We start from the raw sequence: 22,323 nt of genomic DNA, 5'->3' as shown, positions 1-22,323 counted from the left end.
AGAGGCGGCTGAGGGTCCCACAAGGAGGTCACACTCACGCTTATTTATGAGGCCAATTATTGGTAGAGGAGGCCATCTACCCCTCACGAGTCCGCTACACCGTCACGCCTCGTCATCCAACTCTTTAAAGTACATCCACGCTTAAACTCTAGCTCGTCCACCCACACACTCTTGCTCGTCCACCCCCACACTCTAGCTCGTCCACCCTCACACTCTAGCTCGTCCACCCTCACACTCTAGCTCGTCCACCCTCACACTCTAGCTCGTCCACCCTCACACTCTAGCTCGTCCACCCTCACACTCTAGCTCGTCCACCCTCACACTCTAGCTCGTCCACCCTCACACTCTAGCTCGTCCACCCTCACACTCTAGCTCGTCCACCCTCACACTCTAGCTCGTCCACCTCTCTAGCTACCACACTCTAGCTCGTCCACCCTCACACTCTAGCTCGTCCACCCACACACTCTCGTCCACCCACACACTCTAGCTCGTCCACCCACACACTCTAGCTCGTCCACCCACACACTCTAGCTCGTCCACCCACACACTCTAGCTCGTCCACCCTCACACTCTAGCTCGTCCACCCTCACACTCTAGCTCGTCCACCACACTCTAGCTCGTCCATCCCCACACTCTAGCTCGTCCACCCACACACTCTAGCTCGTCCACCCACACACTCTAGCTCGTCCACCCACACACTCTAGCTCGTCCACCCACACACTCTAGCTCGTCCACCCTCACACTCTTCCCGCTGCTCTGACTTCAATCTCCCTCGTCTCCCATCTTCCCGTTTTCATCTTCATCTACTCTCCTATCCTTACCTCCACCTCTCCTATCTCCTTCATCCTCCTCTCCCTCTCGTCTTCCCCAATTACTACCTCCGCCTCACTCCTCCCTCAGGCAAGATGCAATTGAATTAACTGTACGTGACTTCCATTCTCGTCTTTGTTCACCTGTGTAGCGTCTGGAGCGGTCATTCAAAAACCTAACATTTACATCATATTATATACACGAACAGTCGACTTTATTTTCTCAAGATCGTCACATGTAAACATATAATTCACAGTATACACTCATGTAGGCCACACCTATGTCATTTAGGAATACAAAAATACACGGTTCCCTTCTCTTGCCATAAAAAACAAACAATATAAGATAAGTTGCCAACAATACCAGTCAATACTTGTTTTGAATGACGAATTATTCCCCAGCATAAGGCATCTTGCCTCTATAGTGCACCGTGAGGATGCTGGTAGATCTGAACGTTAAATTTTTAACAGAGGATAACATTGAGATATAGGAACATCAACCACTTAGTAATCTTCCCCCGTAACTGCGGAGGCGTGAGAACACAACTGGTGGCGGTTGTCTCACAGTGCTATTATCGCCGCCATCATGGTGCCGTAAACCAGCCGAGACAGTTACTGCAGTTCTAACTCCCTGAATTAAGAAGAAAATCTTATTGTATGAATGTCGAAGAGTCTGGCTCCATGTTATTATTCATGCCAGCTGAGCAGAGGTCGGTCAGCAGTCAATTATTATCTGCTCTGTCTGACTGAGTCCACACCACACGTCGAGAACGGCAAAACCTACAGCGTTCATAGTTGCTACAGGAACTTACATTTTCGAGAACTGTTGTCAGAAGGTCAGAGGTCAAGGTCATGAAGTTGAGAAACGCATCGCCCGGCATGAGATCAAGTTAGGTCTGGCTGGCAAGCATTTTGGTAGGATGCTTCAATCCTTTGTGTTAACCGCTGTCACAAGTGAGGTGGCTGCCGTCACAGGTGAGGTGCCGCCGTCACAGGTAAGGTGGCCGCTGTCACAAGTGAGGTGGCTGCCGTCACAGGTGAGGTGGCTGCCGTCACAGGTGAGGTGGCTGTCGTCACAGGTGAGGTGGCTGCCGTCACAGGTGAGGTGGCTGGAGATAGGTAAAATCTCTGCTCTGCAGCCACCGGCGGCAGTAACTCCGCCCACCGCCCTTAGACAACTCCTCACCACTAATGGAACAGCTCAGGTCACGAAGACTTAATAATTATAATGTGAAATGCGGTTGGCGTGTTGACGAAGCTCATCCATGCCTTATTGCACAGTTTATTTATCTCACCCGCACCTCCTGCGTGTTGACGAAGCTCATCCATGCCTTATTGCACAGTTTATTTATCTCACCCGCACCTCCTGCGTGTTGACGAAGCTCATCCATGCCTTATTGCACAGTTTATTTATCTCACCCGCACCTCCTGCGTGTTGACGAAGCTCATCCATGCCTTATTGCACAGTTTATTTATCTCACCCACCCCTGCGTGTTGACGAGCTCATCCATGCCTTATTGTGCACGCGTGCTCATCCATGCCTTATTGCACAGTTTATTTATCTCACCCCGCACCTCCTGCGTGTTGACGAAGCTCATCCATGCCTTATTGCACAGTTTATTTATCTCACCCGCACCTCCTGCGTGTTGACGAAGCTCATCCATGCCTTATTGCACAGTTTATTTATCTCACCCGCACCTCCTGCGTGTTGACGAAGCTCATCCATGCCTTATTGCACAGTTTATTTATCTCACCCGCACCCCTGCGTGTTGACGAAGCTCATCCATGCCTTATTGCATTTATTTATCTCACCCGCACCTCCTGCGTGTTGACGAAGCTCATCCATGCCTTATTGCACAGTTTATTTATCTCACCCGCACCTCCTGCGTGTTGACGAAGCTCATCCATGCCTTATTGCACAGTTTATTTATCTCACCCGCACCTCCTTCCCCAAACCCAACCTTTCCTAACGTCTCGGTAAGGTATCTGTGTCCTAGCGTTGACGAAACACTCGCCATCCTCTAGTGTAACTAAGCTGTGAGAACCTACACTAATATTAATAAGTCTCCGATGATCAGTTAAAGAAGTAAATAACGCTCTCATAGACCTAAGAAGTGGGACTGGATAGTTTGTCCAGATGTATCTGATGAAAGTTAAGAGAGGATAATGGCAACACTGATCAGTCGTTTATAGCAAAGTTCACAGTTACTTGAATGTGATCTTGACTTGACCTTGACTAGTTCCTTGCTTCCAGGGTCGTTACTTCCGGTTGTGGTGTGTGTGTGTGTGTGTGTGTGTGTGTGTGTGTGTGTGTGTGTGTTCTCTGCCGCCTCACTGCTGGCTTACATCACCTCCTAATTACTCAGGTCACTAAATACTAATGGTTGTGTTGTGAGGTGCGACTTGTGGAGGGTGATTAATGGCAACAGGACTATTGCGATATAGGATAACAAGAAAACGAAAGCTACTATAATGCCACCACGAGAGCATCAACACAAGGCCATAGTGAGGATGTGTTAACTTAAAAATAAAACCCGGGATTACTCTTCAGCTTCGCACTGCACTGCCCGAGTTACGCCCAAAACTCTCAATTCAGAAATTTTCTCCCACTAACATTTTCACTGTATTTCAATCTAACACCCAAGTCCACAAACTGTTAACCTTATTTCCAGATGGCAGAATGTAGCAACACAGTCTGGAATCTTTAATATATATCAGTTCTTCATCTGCCTGGTTATTCGCTCTATAACCTGTACTGTACATATAATAACATCAGCAATGTGTCAGGTGAACAGCGTACAGCCACACAGCCATAAGCCATCACATTCACTGAGTTATTGCCTTGAACTACCTCACTGTCTTGGCCACACCCTGTGAATCACAAGTCCCTGATGCCAACACCAGATAACGACAAGTAAATGAATGTAATTATTAAGTAGAACAGTAAAGTATATTTAAGGGCGGTAAGGCCAAGGTACTCACCGACGACACCTCGGGGAAGGCCATGAAGGAGCTGGTGAGATCTGGGTTGTCCTCCTGCGTGAGTATGATGGGGCAGGAGAGGTTCTCTGGGTCACAGCTGGGGTTGGCCACGACGGGCACGTTGGCACAGGTGTTAGGCTTCCAAGACGCGTCCGGGGCCCGGTAATGAGGAGGGTGGACAGGGGTGCCTATCTCCCCGCGCTCCTTGAACACTCCATACCGGTACTGCAGCCACTCGTGGGCTACCAGTCGACCTGTCAACAGAAACATTATGAACTTAACAAACATACGAGTATATTGTTCACCACATTACTAACAACAAATAACTACATTAGTATTCCATGAAGTGAGACAAGTCTGCCAATTCACACCTTAAAGGACTTTACCAAAAGCTGTGATCTTGATCTTTTGCCCACATCTAAAACAGCTCCTGAAGTTGACAAGTTGTATATTACGGTAGAGTGACCAAGAAGTGAATTATTAACCTTTTCCGTCCACAAGTTATGTCGGGGACACTGGAGCAACAGGTGATGATGACCCACCTACACAACACAAGGAAGACCCCAGAGTAATAAAAACTGCATTTGATTGTCCATAAAGTTATAACTACATTTAATTTGGTAATAAAATAATAACTGAGTAGACCAACAAGACACACCATCACCACAACAATCAACTGTGACCAATTTACCTACTACCTACAACTGACTCCAGTCACTCCTTTACCACGTTTAGTATACAGAGTTTTGATAGTTATGATCTTATTTAACCTGAGAGGAGTTGTAGACACACACACACACAGTGGCGGTAACAGAACTAGAAAACAAAAAACTTCATGGGTGTTGTCTTGGCCCAGTCGTACACCTGGCAGCTTCAATCAGTCAAGAGGAGCTGACGAAACGCAGCTAAAAATAACCCAACCCAACCCAACCTCACCTCACCCAACCTAACCCGCAGTTATTAAGAGTCCTCGGCATGTATTTCTTGCTACCAGTATGGGAAGTCAAACACTGTGGCGTGTATCGGTTCACCATGATAATTCACCACAGGATCGATTTCATTGACGAAGGGAAAACAGTAGCTAATTTTCTCGCCTTTGTCCATCTTCCATGTGTCGCAGTGAGTCGCTTATGATGCTTCGGTGTGTAACAAATGCCCAACAACACACAAGACACTGGAACACTAAACATAATCTAACTAACCTAAATAAGGGAGGTTTTCTCTCAGTAACGGCCAGAGTTGACCATTTATCACCTGGCTTTTAGATGGCACCTTCCCTTGCCCAAATATCTACTAATAACCAATTAATGACCTCTAACAACCAGGCATGTGCCACCCGGGGACACTGGCGACGAAAATTATAGGGTTGGTGGTAGTGAGTTAGACGGCTTCAGGGCCTCCCGGGGGCTGAGAGCGGCCCGTTACTTACCATCCACCCATCCTTCTATCCTCTCACCCAAGTCACTCTCTACCCATTCACCCAACTACTTAAATGTCGGTGATTGGCGTCTCTCACAAGTGTGGGCGTGGGGCGGCTGGTGACACAACACTGCATGACAAGGAAAGAATCGCCGTCAACTATAGCAACAAAATGTCTACCTTCATTCAATTCCCAGAGTTAAACCTATGTAAGCTTCTCTTAATAAGTTGCAGATAATCTTCACAAAAGCGTACAGTATATAAAGCGCAAGAAGAAACAAACCAGCTGTTATTGTCTACAACAACATTACCTCACAAATAATAAGGTCATTTAACGTGCTCTACGAATCGTTTTTGGACTCCATAATTTTGCTGTCACGTCGTCAAAGTTTTGGCTACGAGGACATTGTGGGCTCGTCAGGGGCCGGCCCACCGCTCTTCCTTTCAATACCCGAGGCGGAGTGTTTGGACGGCCGGGGCAGTGGTGTGAGGAGAGCACCCAGGCCTCCACCCCATAATACTGGGGGGGGGGGGAGTATCGGCAGTCCTCACACTCTTGTCCACACACTAACTCACGCCTCCTAAGCAAGTCAACAACGCCAGCATTCTACTCACGTCCACACCCAAACCAAAGCCTGCATCTTAATCGTGGCCACACCCAACCACACCAATGGCACTCCAATCCTTGCCTATACCCAAACCCATGTCTTAACCCAACCCACGCCCACACTCCAACTTACGTCTACCGCAACCCAACCCACAGTATGTTCCCTACAAAGCATAGGTCCTGCAGCAGCTGGAGCACCACACAGGAGGTGGCTGCTGGCTGTGGTTAACAAATGGGTCATCAAGTTCTGGGGAGAGCAAAACACGCCTGTAATAACCCACCCAATAACGTCTACTCAAGCTGACATGACAATTAATGTTCTCTTATCGTCACACTCGGCTGCAGTCATCCAGTCTTCTGATGTTAATATGTCTTGTTAATCAGTGAACGACAGTTATCTGACATGAACAAGAAAATTACAATCTTTATCTTGACACGCCAAGATTCTGGGTCATCTTCTACACAATGACCGGAACAAATTTGCTCGATTGTGTTGGTGGAGTGTTTCAAGCCCGCCAGGAGTCGGGAACCATGCTGTTTATCCCTCTAAAATTTTGCCTCTGTAAAATCATTGCAGTGGTCAGAAAGAGTGTAACAGTGTCCAAGGTCCCCACAAGCAATTATTGAAGTCATACGGAGAGTTTGAGACGCGTTAAATATCATCATTTTGCAGGAGTTTAGTGCACCTGTAAAAGTCTGTTGGTCACATGCTCTTTTAGCTTGAGAAGCCTCTAAACCCCGTCATTAATGCCCCCTCTGATCACGGCCCAGCCTGGGGGCCAGCAGGAGCACATCCCACACCCTCATCTATTGTGCAGCCAGATAATGAAACACACAGTTGGGTGACGTGGTAATGGCCGTGAAGCATCTCTCTCTCTCTCTCTCTCTCTCTCTCTCTCCAAGGTGATATAAAAGGATGCTAAATCATTCCAATAACCTCACAAAGAACCTCTTGTTATAAAAAATAAACCACAAAGAAAAACGTGGAGGGAGATGGCCACAATAAAATGTTTATTGTCACCGAGTGGTTGGGATGAAGCAAACATAATTGACGCCAGTTTCCGCCACAACAACGCCTGAATATCGCCTAAGTGGCGCTATCCAGGGGACATGCCACTATAAAAATCCCTGTAAGAAGGAATACCCCATTGTGCGTCTGATTACAAAATATGGCGTTCCTCCTCGAGCTTTGTATAAACGGCGTTAACCAGCCAGTTTGGTATTTTGGCCTCTAGAAAGATGTATACATAAGGGTGAAAAATGGTTGGGCCGCTTCCCTTCCACCCCCCCCCCCCAAGCCGTTCTCTAATAAGAATAGCCTTGAGTTTTCTATGACTTGTAAAAGGGGACGTTCAGATCCGCGGTGAGGAGTCTAGGAGATCCTTCACATCCACCAACAGACAACGTTGTTGTCGTTCTGTTTTAATCGTGGTAAGTTTACATATCCGCCACAGTCCTCAGGTGTCTCTGTCTGTCACGATCCGGTAAATCTCGTTCATGACAGCTTCACATACATAATACCAGGTGCTCGTACTATTTCTTCGACCAGATAATGATTTATAGGCGACTCATAAGTAAAGAAACTACATGTAGTTTAAATAGGTATCTGCTCAGTAGAGAATAAGACGCAAGCATGATCTGCTTGGAGTTACCTACATCGGCATATTCTGTACAGTGATGATGAGGATGATGGTGGTGATGATGAGGATGATGGTGGTGATGATGAGGATGATGGTGGTGATGATGCGTATTAAAATTGTCATGTTTGGTTCCACTAAAAAAATGAGGAACTGTCCACTGCCTTCAATCATGTTTTCGAGACATCGGTAATGCTAAAAACAGCCATAATCCCACAACCAATGTGAAGGTTGACGGTCTCTCTCACTACAATAGATGCTGAGTCTATCCTGTGTGACCAGAACACTGAAGTCCTCCCTAACATGGAAACGTATACATAGTCTAAAATAGTCATAAATAAAGTGGGTATGAAAGGAAGGGGGGAGTGTAGATCAATGGATGGTGAGGCTGGGGTACTGATAAAGGAGAAGAGTACCTGTGTGGCCTATCTACAAATGTCATCCATATCGTTCTTCTTTTAATATGTAAAGCAGCTTCAAACTAGTCCCCGGGAGGAGTTACTCTGGGAGATAGGGTGTGGGGCTCAATATTTGTGGTTCCCTAAGAGTCTCGTGTCTCTGGTGTAAGGGGAGATGCGTGACAGAGGCATCTAGGTTCATTGGGACCATCCATCCCCCTCTGGCGGCTTATGGTACACCTTAACTTCAACGCTCCTTACCTTACTCTTGATGCAACACCCTGAGCCTTATACAATCAACTTCAACGTTCTTTACCCTGCCCTCGACGCTACACTCTGACCCTTATACCTTTCACCCTCTAAGTCGAGTAGCAACATATAGTATAAGGTGTGAGTAACACTTCATTACCTCACAGGCAAGATTTTACACGTTGTGGAAAACAAGATATGTCGAGAAATAATGGACGGCAAATTACACTGACATTTATTCAGGGTGTTAGAAAGGTCACTGTGTATCTGGAGACATTAAACATATAGTTATTTACCTTTTCCTAGTGACAATAACATTCTGAATATTTACTGTAAGTGTTAATTATTACAGGTGAACAGTCTTTTTTACCACCAAGTTGACCGGTCGCCTCTGAACTAATTTATGATATGTAATCTGTGTTTTTCCTTTACAGTATTATAACTTCACAGGACTAAACTACGCGTCCGTGTTTCGTCATGTTCTCCTCAGTCACTCAGAGATACTCAACACTGGCCTTGAGTGTACGCGTTTGATTTATTCTTCATCTGAGTAATATTAAGACAATCCTACTAATTAACTAATAACGTTGTAAGAATTGACAGGGGTTTCATATTTCGATTTATGTGACGTCATCCTTGTACTTTATTGAATCAGAGTTTGGGGTCTTTTAGTTTGTTTTTGTTTTTTGTTAATCTCTGGGTTTGGTGAGGCTGGAATTGTGCAGATTTGATGCGATAAGTTGCCCCGATGATCGAACTTTACGTTGTACGGAGAATGGAGGTGTGTTTGGTGTCCGTGAGGGGGGGGGAGGGACGAGTGGACCCAACACTGAACCACAATATTACCCCATGACGCCACCCAACCATTAGCATATATTCACTCCTCCTGATGTACTGCACAACACTGACGCGACCAAAGGGATTTATCTTCTTATTCATTATTTACAGAGGTTTCAGACGTCCAGGGTGCAGTGTGGCCGATGGTCTATGGTCACTAAGTGTTATGTTGAATTCTTACAGGACTCTTCTGAATGACTTTGATCAAACGTGTTGGGTCTGTCATGACCAGAAGGCCTCCGTTATTAAGACATGTTAACCCAATAAAAGTGATGAACATGAAGGTCAAACTCTGCCATCCATCAATGAGAAAGGTCAGTTAAATGTAAGGTCAGTTAACTGTAAGGTCAGTTAACCGTAAGGTCACTTAATATTGATTACACTGATATAAGTATGATGAAAGTTCTAATATTTGTTTTGTTTTTAAAGCTGGGACAGACTGACATCAGTCGGAACTGTTGGTAGACTCAAAACACGTGATACAGAAGGGGGGACTCACCGTTGGCCAGTGTATTGTTCTGCAGGAGAAGTTCGTGTCCGAGGGAGACGTAGTCGCCGCTCTGGCCGCAGCCCCGCGTGTGGAGTGTCCAGGGCCGGGGTCCGTGTTGCGGGTGTCTCTCCTGCGTCACTCGCACATCAGCGTTGTCCCAGGTTTCCCCCGTGGCGTTGTGGACTGTTTCCAGGAGTGGACATGACGCCGTGGTCCAAGTAGGTGGCACCAGCACTGTTACGCTGCGAAAGTTGGCACGACCTCTTGTGGCAGTGAACACCACTGTGGACGCCGCTGCCAGCACCTCCTGCAACACAACAAGTCTCATATAAATATAACTATAATGTTCGTCTAAAACGTAAATAACACAAGACTCGCACTTTACCTGTAGAAAGTTGTCGGGGTGTTCTCTGACCCCAAGTTGAGACCCAATAATACTCGACAACTAGACCAGTACCCGGGTGATGGTGACCATAACATAACATACAGTATAAATGAAGAAAACTGCAGCACGTCTATTGGTCCATACTCAGATGTGAAGTTTCTCAGCGAGTTCAAGTTAATGGTGGTGTTTGGTAACTTGCTCTACTCCACAACTTTCAAACCAATGTTTACCTAAATATAACTTTGTCTAATTCAAGACTCTCTATCTAACCCCGTCTCCCACCTCCACATATCGTCCCTCACTCTACGTCTCTCAAGATAATATCAATTAACTTTTCTCAATCTGTCTCTATGCTCAAGGTTACTAATGCCCGAAATGAGCTTTGCCATCCTCTTCTGAATGCTTACCAGGGAATCAAAACTGAACTGTTACTCGAACTGCAAGATATGAACCCAAGTGCTGTACTTAACCTTCTTCCGTACATTACTGTTCCTCACTGTTAACTTTATAATTCGTTTCTAATGAGACCATATGTACTTTAGTTCTATACGTTTACTATACAGCATGACGGGCGGGAAAACCACAGTACTGGTATAGTAACAAAGTATCGTTTGATCTCTTGTTAATGAAGCTGCAGCCTTCCTACATTAACGTCTTACGCTCATTTGTGTTTTATATGTATTCACAGGGACGATTAAAACTTTCATGAACACACACACACACACACGTAGCTACCGTCCGAGGGATCAGTTTAGTGTGGGCGTACCAAGTCGTGTTGGGAGAAGGAGTGGGGTCCAACGAGCTGGGCGCACCACGGGAGCTGCCACACATCCATCAGGTGGCTCATCAAGGGACCCTGCAGCTCGGAGTGTGGCTGCCCGTAAACCATCCCCACCACGCTGACCCCTGGGCCTTGGGCCACACCCCACCTATTATGGATGCACATGCCACACTCAGGTGCCCACCAACATTCCTCTCACACAGTGCTTCTCCGCTACTCCCAAGCTCCTGACTGTTCACTTGTAAGTTTTTACTTTTAATTGACTTCTGAAACTCATTGCTAATAGGATCGTAAATAACCTAACCTAACCAAACCTAAACTAACTGTTCATTTAGAAGTTGAACTCTGACTGCCCACTATCTTACCATCTTAATAATCTGTAAACTATTACTACCGCACGCACTCATTCACTCACTCACTCACTCACTCACACACACACACACACACACACACACACACACACACACACACCTCTCCACCCATTATGTATTCATTGGTCTTTCCTCCCATACGGTCAAGGCTTTATTCATCTTTCTACGCGACAAATGATTATTATCAAATCAATCAGTAGCAGAGGAACAAACACTCACTATGGAGGTCATGATGAGTGTGACGTTGGAAGATAATAAGTGACAGGTTGCGTCTTTTACTCGACAAATTCTCAGAGATTCGTACCTTTTTTATGTCAAATTATCGACCTAAACTGGGTGGGAAAAATGTATCTAACTTGATAAATAAAATTGCTTTCAGACTCACGTGGAACTACGGTAAATGTTAAGAGTAAAACTTAACGCAGAAATCTTCCTCTACTAATTGTTAGCAACATACATACATACAGCGTCTCGTATAATTCACCCTCTATCATATGTGTCTATAACTTAACGAGAACACAACATGCATGATAGTTTGTGTTGGGATAAAATTGTATACGAATGGTAAACCCAAGTGACGTCCTCGACCACAACACGAGCCTCGCCTGGGCTGCCCCCTGAAGGCGACCCAGCTGGACGCCATATAACCGGACCCTCGTTAGCAGTGACATGAAAATCCCTCGAGTTAAAAAGTTAATTGATTCTCGAAGGCGTAGCGAGCTTTCATCATGACTGGCCGCCGATGGACGAAGAGCCTGGAGACGTACAGCATGGCCGCCCCCATCACCAGAGCTCGTGCGGAACAGTGAAGAAAGGCGCCCATTGGCTCCCACAACCAAAACTCATCCACCACTACATTACTCTTGCTACATTCAACCCAAAAAATGAACGATAAAAATACAACAAACATAAAAAAATGAGACGCGGGTCAATGGAGGAAAGACGGCGAGGAGACAATAGATAATAAATTTAGTCAAGAGGTGGCCCGAGAAAGGCTTGGGTATGGAAAGGAACTGATAAATTACAGAGGAAATTACACTCATTTGTGGGATGAAAAATTGGTTCTGGAGAAGAGGAACGGCGTGAGGTGTACTGCCTGAGATGTAAACAATAAAGGTGTAGAGGAGGAGTGTAAATGATACGAGTAAGTGTGGCTAGATTAGGTTAGGTTAGGTTAGGGTGTTTAATCATTCGGTAAAATAAGTTGGGGTGCCTAATCTTCACGTGATCCCTCAAGAGGAGAGTATTCTATGTGTAGAAGAGGTGTAGCGTATAACACGTAGCTAGGTGTTGTAGGTGTAACAAGGGTGTAGATGCAGTTGTGGTGAGAATACTTTACATGTATAGTCGGGGTTCAAAAGTTCACTCCTTCCCAAACTGAACTAGTATCGACCCCAAATGAGTTAAAACAGTATACCCGCACCAGGTGACAGTTAGGCTAAGTAAGTTCGGAGATTCATTCCCGCGACTGTACAAGAGGTGTAATATTTTAGGTATTTAATGAAGTTCAGAGTATAAGTTGATATAGAGGAGGAACTGGTAGAGAAATGCGGATCCCAAACCAGTGAGTGAAGCATCGAGTCAGTGTCTTGTGGTGAGAATAAGCTCCGGGTGAGTTATAATGGACCAGGACGGGGATTCGAGAGACTTTTAAAAACAAATATTGCGAGATAAATACAGGAGATAATATGTTAAGGCGCGGGGCTGTGTTGATGGCGGAGATAACAGCTAACGAGGGTTCTGGCGCCCACTGAATAAATTTCTTAAACTTAGTGCTCAAACACAGCCCACGGGGAGCTGGTTATACTGACTGCTGTACAGAGTGTACACTACACTGACAGCATGACCACTATGATGTCAGTATAGCCACCATGCTGTCAGTATGGCCGCTACACTGACAGTATGGCCACTGCATTGTCAGTATGGACACTGCACTGCCATTATGATAACTACGCTATCAGTATGGCCACTATGCTCTCAATATTGCCACTATGCTATCAATATGGCCACTATTATGTCAGTATGGCCACTATTATGTCAGTATGGCCACTTGGAGGTCAGTTATACTGTTATAGCAACCGGGAGTTACAATAATGAGGAGTTACAAGACTGAGGGAGGGGGGAGTGATGGAGGAGTGGGGCAACCTGCATACTATTATGACCTGTGACCCCTCCTGACCCCGCCCTGTACACCTTCCACCTCATTATCTCATTAGAGAGAGAGAGAGAGAGAGAGAGAGAGAGAGAGAGAGAGAGTGTCTCGGGTCATGCTTGAGAGGTGTGGTTATAGATAGTGATAGGACGTGAGGGAGCAGGAACGCTGGTCTGGTCTGCGACTTACTGCAGGAGTGCGGCCAGGGAACACTCCACCATCTATACCTGGCCGGCAGCCGATCCGTCATTCTGTCCGACCGCCCTATTGAATATTAGCAATTCAGTAATGAGATAGTGGTAAACAAACCTGATACGTATTGCCCTCCCCCACAAGGTCGAGTTTGCCGCGTCTACCTGCCCCTGTGATGGGTGATGTCAAACATCTTTGCATTCTTTCGATATGCAGTTAGGAATATTAAGCTGATGACTTGCTTGTGGCCAGCGCTATTTGGGGACGAGACAAGGCATCTGTCTAGCCTATTAAACCCAGACTCCCCAAGATGTAGATGTTGGGACTAAGTTAAGATGGTTAGTGAAATTAACAAGACTAAGGTTGTCATCTAGGAACATCAGACAAACATTACAAGAAACAAACTTAATATTATAGCATTAAAATTATTACTATGTTTACTGACAAGAGTCTTCTACAAGAGGCTTCTACCGACAACTGTCTTAAGGTAGGTTTTAACAGTATTTGTCAAACCTTTAATGCATGATATAACTTTTAATAGAAGGATTTAATATCATTCAGACAAACATGGGACGCTTACAGTCTCTTGTTTACACTTCCTTAACACCAATGTTTGCAAACACTTACACGGCGTGTAAGTTTTGATGTGCACACCCAGGGCCTCCTCCTACCTCCCCTGCTCAGTGACAACTTTATCATCCAAGCTGATGCTGTGTACTTACTGCTTGTCAACCACTGCTGGGTAACACAACTACAGCTTGGTCGATCAGGTGGCGTCCCGCAACTTTAATATTTTATTTGGCCAACGCCAGACTGTTTTATTCATCACACAGGTAGTTAATTATTTCTACTGGAATTTGTTGGTGGGCGCACAGGAAGAGGTGGGTAGTGAGGGGTAAGTGATGGGTGACAAGGAAGTGACAGACAAGAGGACAGGTAGAGAGATACGTGCAGGTTGAGATAACATATAGGAGGAGGTGCGGGCGGTGAGGACACGTTATCAAGGCGGGCGGCATTCCCACGGTCATTACGCCTCCCAGCTCCGCCACCATCCACTGCCCTTTACCTGGAGAGGGAGAGAGCCCTGAGTACCGTGGTCTTTGATCAACCAGCGGAAGGCGGAACTCCCCTCACTAAGCCAAGGTGGAGCTTCCCTCACTAAGCCACAGGTGGAGCTTCCCTCACTAAGCCACAGGTGGAGCTTCCCTCACTAAGCCACAGGTGAAGCTTCCCTCACTAAGCCACAGGTGAAGCTTCCCTCACTAAGCCACAGGTGAAGCTTCCCTCACTAAGCCACAGGTGGAGCTTCCCTCACTAAGCCACAGGTGGAGCTTCCCTCACTAAGCCACAGGTGGAGCTTCCCTCACTAAGCCACAGGTGGAGCTTCCCTCACTAAGCCACAGGTGGAGCTTCCCTCACTAAGCCACAGACTCACGATGATTAACCAGGGGCTTCCTGCCCTGACCTGAGAAATGAATTGGCATTGACCAGCCAAATTCAAGACCCACAGTTTGTGTCGTCAGGTAAGGCTTCTTTGTCAAAGAATAGGAACCTTCGTGGCGCCAAGAATGGGATCTGAGAGGTAGGATAATTCCTGAGTAAGGTCAGGTGACCCAGGATGACCCCGAGCTAGGGATGGGAAGGACGCAGAGGTCAGGGACACGGAGGAAACTCGAACATAAGAATGGAGGAAACTGCGGCGGGCCTATTAGCCCGGGCAGTTTACTTGGGGTTGTTAGTGACACCCTACGGACCAAGCTGAGCTATTCGTGAGCCAGGAGACATTTTGCTACTCTAACTCTACTATTAATTAATCCTGGTAATAAACCTCAGAGCAGAGTTCCGCCGAGGTTCAGCAACAAAGAAGCTGTCTCCGACGCCCACGACAATGTGTTACCTTTGTTAGGATCCGCTAATGACATCCGTAATTTACATTTTCCCCCATTATATATTCACGGTCCCGGAGGTAATTACAGGCAGGACGGTGCTGGCTAATGAAGTGACGGAAGAAGGTAACGTGAAGTAGGTGTAGGAGGCACTGAGTATGAGGAAGGTAACGTGAAGTAGGTGTAGGAGGCACTGAGTATGAGGAAGGTAACGTGAAGTAGGTGTAGGAGGCACTGAGTATGAGGAAGGTAACGTGAAGTAGGTGTAGGAGGCACTGAGTATGAGGAAGGTAACGTGAAGTGGGTGTAGGAGGCACTGAGTATGAGGAAGGTAACGTGAAGTAGGTGTAGGAGGCACTGAGTATGAGGAAGGTAACGTGAAGTAGGTGTAGGAGGCACTGAGTATGAGGAAGGTAACGTGAAGTAGGTGTAGGAGGCACTGAGTATGAGGAAGGTAACGTGAAGTAGGTGTAGGAGGCACTGAGTATGAGGAAGGTAACGTGAAGTAGGTGTAGGAGGCACTGAGTATGAGGCAAACTCCCCTTTCATTTCTAGTCTGTAATTGAAATAATAAACCTCATTTGAAGAATATTATATCTTATGCTTTCACCCACACAGAACATATTCCACCAGGGAAGGGTCTATGCTTAAAGGCCAAACTAAACTAATAAAAAAACACAGAAGAAAGATCATGGTTGTGTTGTGTTCAGACAGTGGAGTCAGGAGTGAAATTCCATGTCAGGAAGGGAGGGACGCCAGGATGCTAATTTTTTATGTGGTGAAGATGGGTCCCACTCCTTTTCCCAGCTCACTATAATGCCCCCTCCACCGCCTAATCTTTGCCTTTCCGAAGTCCCCCCCCCCCACACACTGTAGCCATGACAACAGGTTTAAGTCAATTTACGTGACACATAATGACACAAAGTACAAAGTTCGTTCGTGTTACTGAAAAATAAAAACAACAGCGCATCAATATTGCGGACATCACCCGCCGTTTACCTGTTGTGAATTATGGTTCTCCTGTGATCTATGTACTCTCCACTTTCTCCTGTGATGACTAAATCATATTATCCTCTATAAATCTACTCACTTCCTCTGTGCTGTAATGCATTTAGGGAAAGTTTCTAAATGTTTCTAAATGAATAAAAGATCGGTGTAAGACTGAGAGAGGAAGTGCAGCTGGTGGAGGGGCGTGATACTCCCCACGGTTGTGTCGTAAAATAACAAAGGAGATGTTTTAGTGAGCCGCTGCTAAATCTACGACAGATAGTAGACCATGACATGTCCCACCAAACCTACCCTAACCCTCTCCCTGCCTGGCCGAGGATACAGTCCCTCTTCCTCTTAACAGAACCACAAACAGAGAATACTCACCACCACAAACAACAGCAGAGAGAGAGAGGGAGAGAGTGAGGACGTTGCCTATACTATACTTGATGACTCGGGGTGTAGGGGGCAGATGGGGGTGTAAGGGACAAGTGAGGATGTGGGACAAAGGTGAGGGTGTAAGGGACAGGTGAGGGTGTAGGGCCTGGGTGTACAGTATACTGCTATGGTACACGTAAGGTTGGAACACCGCCCCTGGCCAATACCTTACCGTGAGAAACCACCTCCTGCCCACCATCTTACTTTCAGTCCTCAACCAACACAAGACACCTCAAGGTTTTTGTCCAGGTTATTTTGAAGATAAATATTAGTAGCAGCCTTATAACCCACTGGCGCAGAGGATAGAAATAAAATGGATGAAGCACTTTATGAGATTACAGCGTCCAACTGTGAGATGCTGTAATTATGTAGTTAGCTCAGGTCAGAGACTTTTCATCTGGTTATCAACAAACACAAGAAACATCGCTGGGGTCATCAAGGTATCAATGTGTTTAGCTTGACGTGTTTCTTCAATATGTTTTGATGAACCACGCTGCGGGGTTTATCTGGCTATTAACAGGGAACAGCAAGTAAGAAATCAACCTGTCACCCGGGAAGATTGGTCTTGGTCGAATACTGAACTGCAGGTATAAGAGGAACCCAGACAAGAGCGACACCAGGTACTGTATGACCCACTAACTCGAGGCAGACCCAGCGATGAAACAAAACACAATTAGCAAAAGATCTTTACCTTTTTATAGTTAATTATTGACGTTTCGGTTAAAATGGTCGCCTTAAGACACAGCTTACATTAAAATGTATTGGGGATTTGTTTTATGAAGACCGTCATTAGCTATGTAATGTACACTACTGTGTAAAGTAAGTCGCTGTGATGTTTATGAAGCTGTCTTAATGTGAGGTGATGGTTGTGTTGTACCGTCCATCACCTGAGGTACAGTACAGTGGTGTTGTACCGCCCATCACCTGAGGTACAGATACAGTGGTGTTGTACCGTCCATCACCTGAGGTACAGATACAGTGGTGTTGTACCGTCCATCACCTGAGGTACAGATACAGTGGTGTTGTACCGTCCTTCACCTGAGGTACAGATACAGTGGTGTTGTACCGTCCATCACCTGAGGTACAGATACAGTGGTGTTGTACCGTCCATCACCTGAGGTACAGCTACAGTGGTGTTGTACCGTCCATCACCTGAGGTACAGATATAGTGGTGTTGTACCGTCCATCACCTGAGGTACAGATACAGTGGTGTTGTACCGTCCATCACCTGAGGTACAGATATAGTGGTGTTGTACCGTCCATCACCTGAGGTACAGATACAGTGGTGTTGTACCGTCCATCACCTGAGGTACAGATACAGTGGTGTTGTACCGTCCATCACCTGAGGTACAGATACAGTGGTGTTGTACCGTCCATCACCTGAGGTAATAGGATACAGTGGTGTTGTACCGTCCATCACCTGGTAAGCACAGATACGAAACAATTGTGGTGTTGTACTGCCCATCACCCTGAGGTACAGATGCAGTGGTGTTGTACCGCCCATCACCTGAGTGTGCTGGATAACCAGATACAGTGGTGTTGTACCGTCCATACCTGTGTCAGATACAGTGGTGTTGTACCGCTCCATCACCTGAGGTACAGATACAGTGGTGTTGTACCGTCCATCACCCTGGTACAGATACAGTGGTGTTGTACCGTCCTTCACCTGAGTACAGATACAGTGGTGTTGTACCGCCCATCACCTGAGGTACAGATACAGTGGTGTTGTACCGTCCATCACCTGAGGTACAGATACAGGTGGTGTTGTACCGCCCATCACCTGAGGTACAGATACAGTGGTGTTGTACCGTCCATCACCTGAGGTACAGATACAGTGGTGTTGTACCGCCCATCACCTGAGGTACAGATACAGTGGTGTTGTACCGTCCATCACCTGAGGTACAGATACAGTGGTGTTGTACCGTCCTTCACCTGAGGTACAGATACAGTGGTGTTGTACCGTCCATGAGGTACCGTGGTGTTGTACCGTCCATCACCTGAGGTACAGATACAGTGGTGTTGTACCGTCCATCACCTGAGGTACAGATACAGTGGTGTTGTACCGTCCATCACCTGAGGTAGTCCATCACCTATACAGTACTGTGTGTTGTACCGTCCATCACCTGAGGATATAGTACCCATCACCCGATACAGATACGTGGTGTTGTACCGCCCATCACCCGAGGTACAGATACAGTGGTGTTGTACCGTCCCATCACCTGGGTAGATACAGTGGTGTTGTACCGCCATCACCTGAGGTACAGATACAGTGTGTTGTACCGTCCATCACCTCGAGGTACAGATGCAGTGGTGTTGTACCGTCCATCACCTGGGGCAGATACAGTGGTGTTGTACCGTCCATCACCTGAGGTACAGATACAGTGGTGTTGTACCGCCCATCACCTGAGGTACAGCTACAGTGGTGTTGTACCGTCCATCACCTGAGGTACAGATAGGGTGTCCGTCCATCACCTGAGGTACAGCTACAGTGGTGTTGTACCGTCCATCACCTGAGGTACAGATACAGTGGTGTTGTACCGCCCATCACCTGAGGTACAGACAGTGGTGTTGTACGTCCATCACCTGAGGTACAAATATAGTGGTGTTGTACCGTCCATCACCTGGAGTACAGATATAGTGGTGTTGTACCGTCCATCACCTGAGGTACAGTATAGTGGTGTTGTATCCATCACCTGAGGTGATATAGTGGTGTTGTACCGTCCATCACCTGAGGTACAGATATAGTGGTGTTGTACTGCCCATCACCTGGGGTCCAGATACAGTGGTGTTGTACCGTCCCCTGCCCCTGATACCTGACCTCATTTTCAGGGATGATTTCTCACGCGTGTTTTAGGGTCGGTCAAGCGAGTAATATATGTATATCAGAAACGATCAGCGCCTTGTCTGGTCGTCACGGAGTCAGTGAAGTAATGGCGGGCGCTGTAAAATTACCTCAGCGGTGTTATACTTTAAAAACAACCTCACATAATCAGCTCAATTTGTTGTCGGATGTAGTACAGTGTGTGCGGTCCTTACCTCACTCAAGCAACCCCTCCCCTCACTCAAGCAACCCCCTCCCCTCACTCAAGCCCCTCCCGAGATACAAGAGACATGCCAGAGTCCAGATACACACTGAAACTCTGGCTTAACTAGATAAGTTTACTCCACACAATTAATGTTCACAATCATTCCAACAGATCATTAACGTTACAAGTTAAATTAAAAAATAAAATAGAGTAACGTTGAAGCTGGTTCTCTAAGTTACTTTAATGCGTTACCTTAAATCAGCCAGTTAGGTAGGTTCTTGCCTCTTCAGTCTGGACAGTTATTCATCGATCGATCCTTTGTGAATCTGAACTCAGGTGAGCTGTTTACCTGAGCGATCCACAACGAACTTTATTATCCTTATTGACCGCACCTGTCATAAAGGTAGACGCTATACAGTACAGGTGTCAGACACTGGTCGTCACTATACAGGTGTCAGACACTGGTCGTCACTATACAGATGCCAGACACTGGTCGTCACTATACAGGTGTCAGACACTGGTCGTCACTATACAGATGCCAGACACTGGTCGTCACTATACAGATGCCAGACACTGGTCGTCACTATACAGATGTCAGACACTGGTCGTCACTATACAGGTGTGGGCGCTGGTCAATTACTGCACGGTGCTAGACACTGGTCGTCACTATACAGGTAGCAGACACTGGTGGAAATCCCGCCTGAATGTCAGACACTGGTCGTCACTATACAGAGTGTCAGACACTGGTCGTCACTATACAGGTGTCAGACACTGGTCGTCTCTGCAGGTGTCAGATTGCTGGTCGTCACTATACAGGTGTCAGACACTGGTCGTCACTATACAGGTGCCAGACACTGGTCGTCACTATGAATGTCAGACACTGGGTCGTCACTATACAGATGTGAACACTGGTGTCTATACAGGTGTCAGACACTGGTCGTCACTATACAGGTGTCAGACACTGGTCGTCACTATACAGGTGTCAGACACTGGTGGTGCTACAGGGGTGTCAGACACTTGTCGTCACTATACAGGTGCCAGACACTGGTCGTCACTATGAGTGTCAGACACTGGTCGTCACTACTCTGAATGTCAGACACTGGTAGTCACTATACAGAGTGTCAGACACTGGTCGTCACTATAGATGTCAGACACTGGTCGTCACCTATACAGGTGTCAGACACTGGTCGTCACTATACAGGTGTCAGACAATAGTGCGTCACTATACAGGTGTCAGACACTTGGTCGTCACTATACAGGTGTCAGACACTGGTCGTCACTATGCGGTGCCAGACACTGGTCGTCACTATACAGGTGTCGAACGCAAGGTCGTCACTATACGGGTGTCAGACACTGGTCGTCACTATACAGGTGTCAGACACTGGTGTCACTATATACAGGTGTCAGACACTGGTCGTCACTACTCTAGATGCCAGACACTGGTCGTCACTATACAGGTGCCAGACACTGGTCGTCACTATACAGAGTGCCGGGTACTGGTCGTCACTATACGTGTCAGACACTGGTCGTCACTATACAGGTGTCAGACACTGGTCGTCACTATACAGGTGTCAGACACTGGTCGTCACTATACAGATGTCAGACACTGGTCGTCACTATACAGATGTCAGACACTGGTCGTCACTATACAGATGTCAGACACTGGTCGTCACTATACAGGTGTCAGACACTGGTCGTCACTATACAGGTGTCAGACACTGGTCGTCACTATACAGGTGTCAGACACTGGTCGTCACTATACAGGTGTCAGACGCACAGTCGTCACTATACGGAGTGTCCAGACACTGGTCGTCACTATACAGAGTGTCAGACACTGGTCGTCCTGCTCTGGAGTGTCAGACACTGGTCGTCACTATACAGGTGTCAGACACTGGTCGTCACTATACAGGTGCCAGACACTGGTCGTCACTATACAGGTGCCAGACACTGGTCGTCACTATACAGGTGCCAGACACTGGTCGTCACTATACAGGTGCCAGACACTGGTCGTCACTATACAGGTGTCAGACACTGGTCGCAACAATGTGATGTTCTAAATATCTTCACACAATAATGTAAGATAATAATGTCTTAATTATATATGAAAATCACCATGTATACCTGTAGTATACATGAGAATCACCATGTATACCAGTGTTATACATGAGAATCACCATGTATACCAGTATTATACATGAGAATCACCATGTATACCAGTGTTATACATGAGAATCACCATGTATACCAGTGTTATACATGAGAATCACCATGAATACCAATATTATACATGAGAATCACCATGTATACCAGTATTATACATGGGAATCACCATGTATACCAGTGTTATACATGAGAATCACCGTGTATACCAGTGTTATACATGAGAATCACCATGTATACCAGTATTATACATGAGAATCACCATGAATACCAATATTATACATGAGAATCACCATGTATACCAGTATTATACATGAGAATCATCATGTATACCAGTATTATACATGAGAATCACCATGTATACCAGTGTTATACATGAGAATCACCATGTATACCAGTATTATACATGAGAATCACCATGTACAGTATACCAGTATTCACGGGGTTGAGTGTTATATTGTTACTAAATACACCGAAAAAGTTACAACACAATAAGAGGTCTTCATTATAATTAATA

The 22,323-nt window shown here is 46.3% G+C and overlaps 1 protein-coding gene across 1 annotated transcript in view; it reads right to left on the bottom strand.

Annotated features, from left to right (window-relative positions):
• Positions 1-22,323, bottom strand: part of LOC121860903 (calcium-activated chloride channel regulator 1-like) — a 53,810-nt gene that overhangs the window by 9,518 nt on the left and 21,969 nt on the right. Inside the window, exons 2-3 of the mRNA XM_042358271.1 lie at positions 9,438-9,735; positions 3,792-4,045 (exon numbers count right to left, since the gene is read on the bottom strand). Coding sequence (XP_042214205.1) covers positions 3,792-4,045; positions 9,438-9,735 — 552 coding nt within the window. The remainder of the gene's footprint in view (positions 1-3,791; positions 4,046-9,437; positions 9,736-22,323) is intronic.

Source organism: Homarus americanus, unplaced genomic scaffold (genome assembly GCF_018991925.1).
Source record: "Homarus americanus isolate GMGI-L3 unplaced genomic scaffold, GMGI_Hamer_2.0 scaffold52806, whole genome shotgun sequence".
Lineage (NCBI taxonomy): Eukaryota > Metazoa > Arthropoda > Malacostraca > Decapoda > Nephropidae > Homarus > Homarus americanus.
The sequence above is the reverse complement of the archived record's forward strand: the minus strand, read 5'-3'. Positions and strand labels throughout refer to the sequence as shown.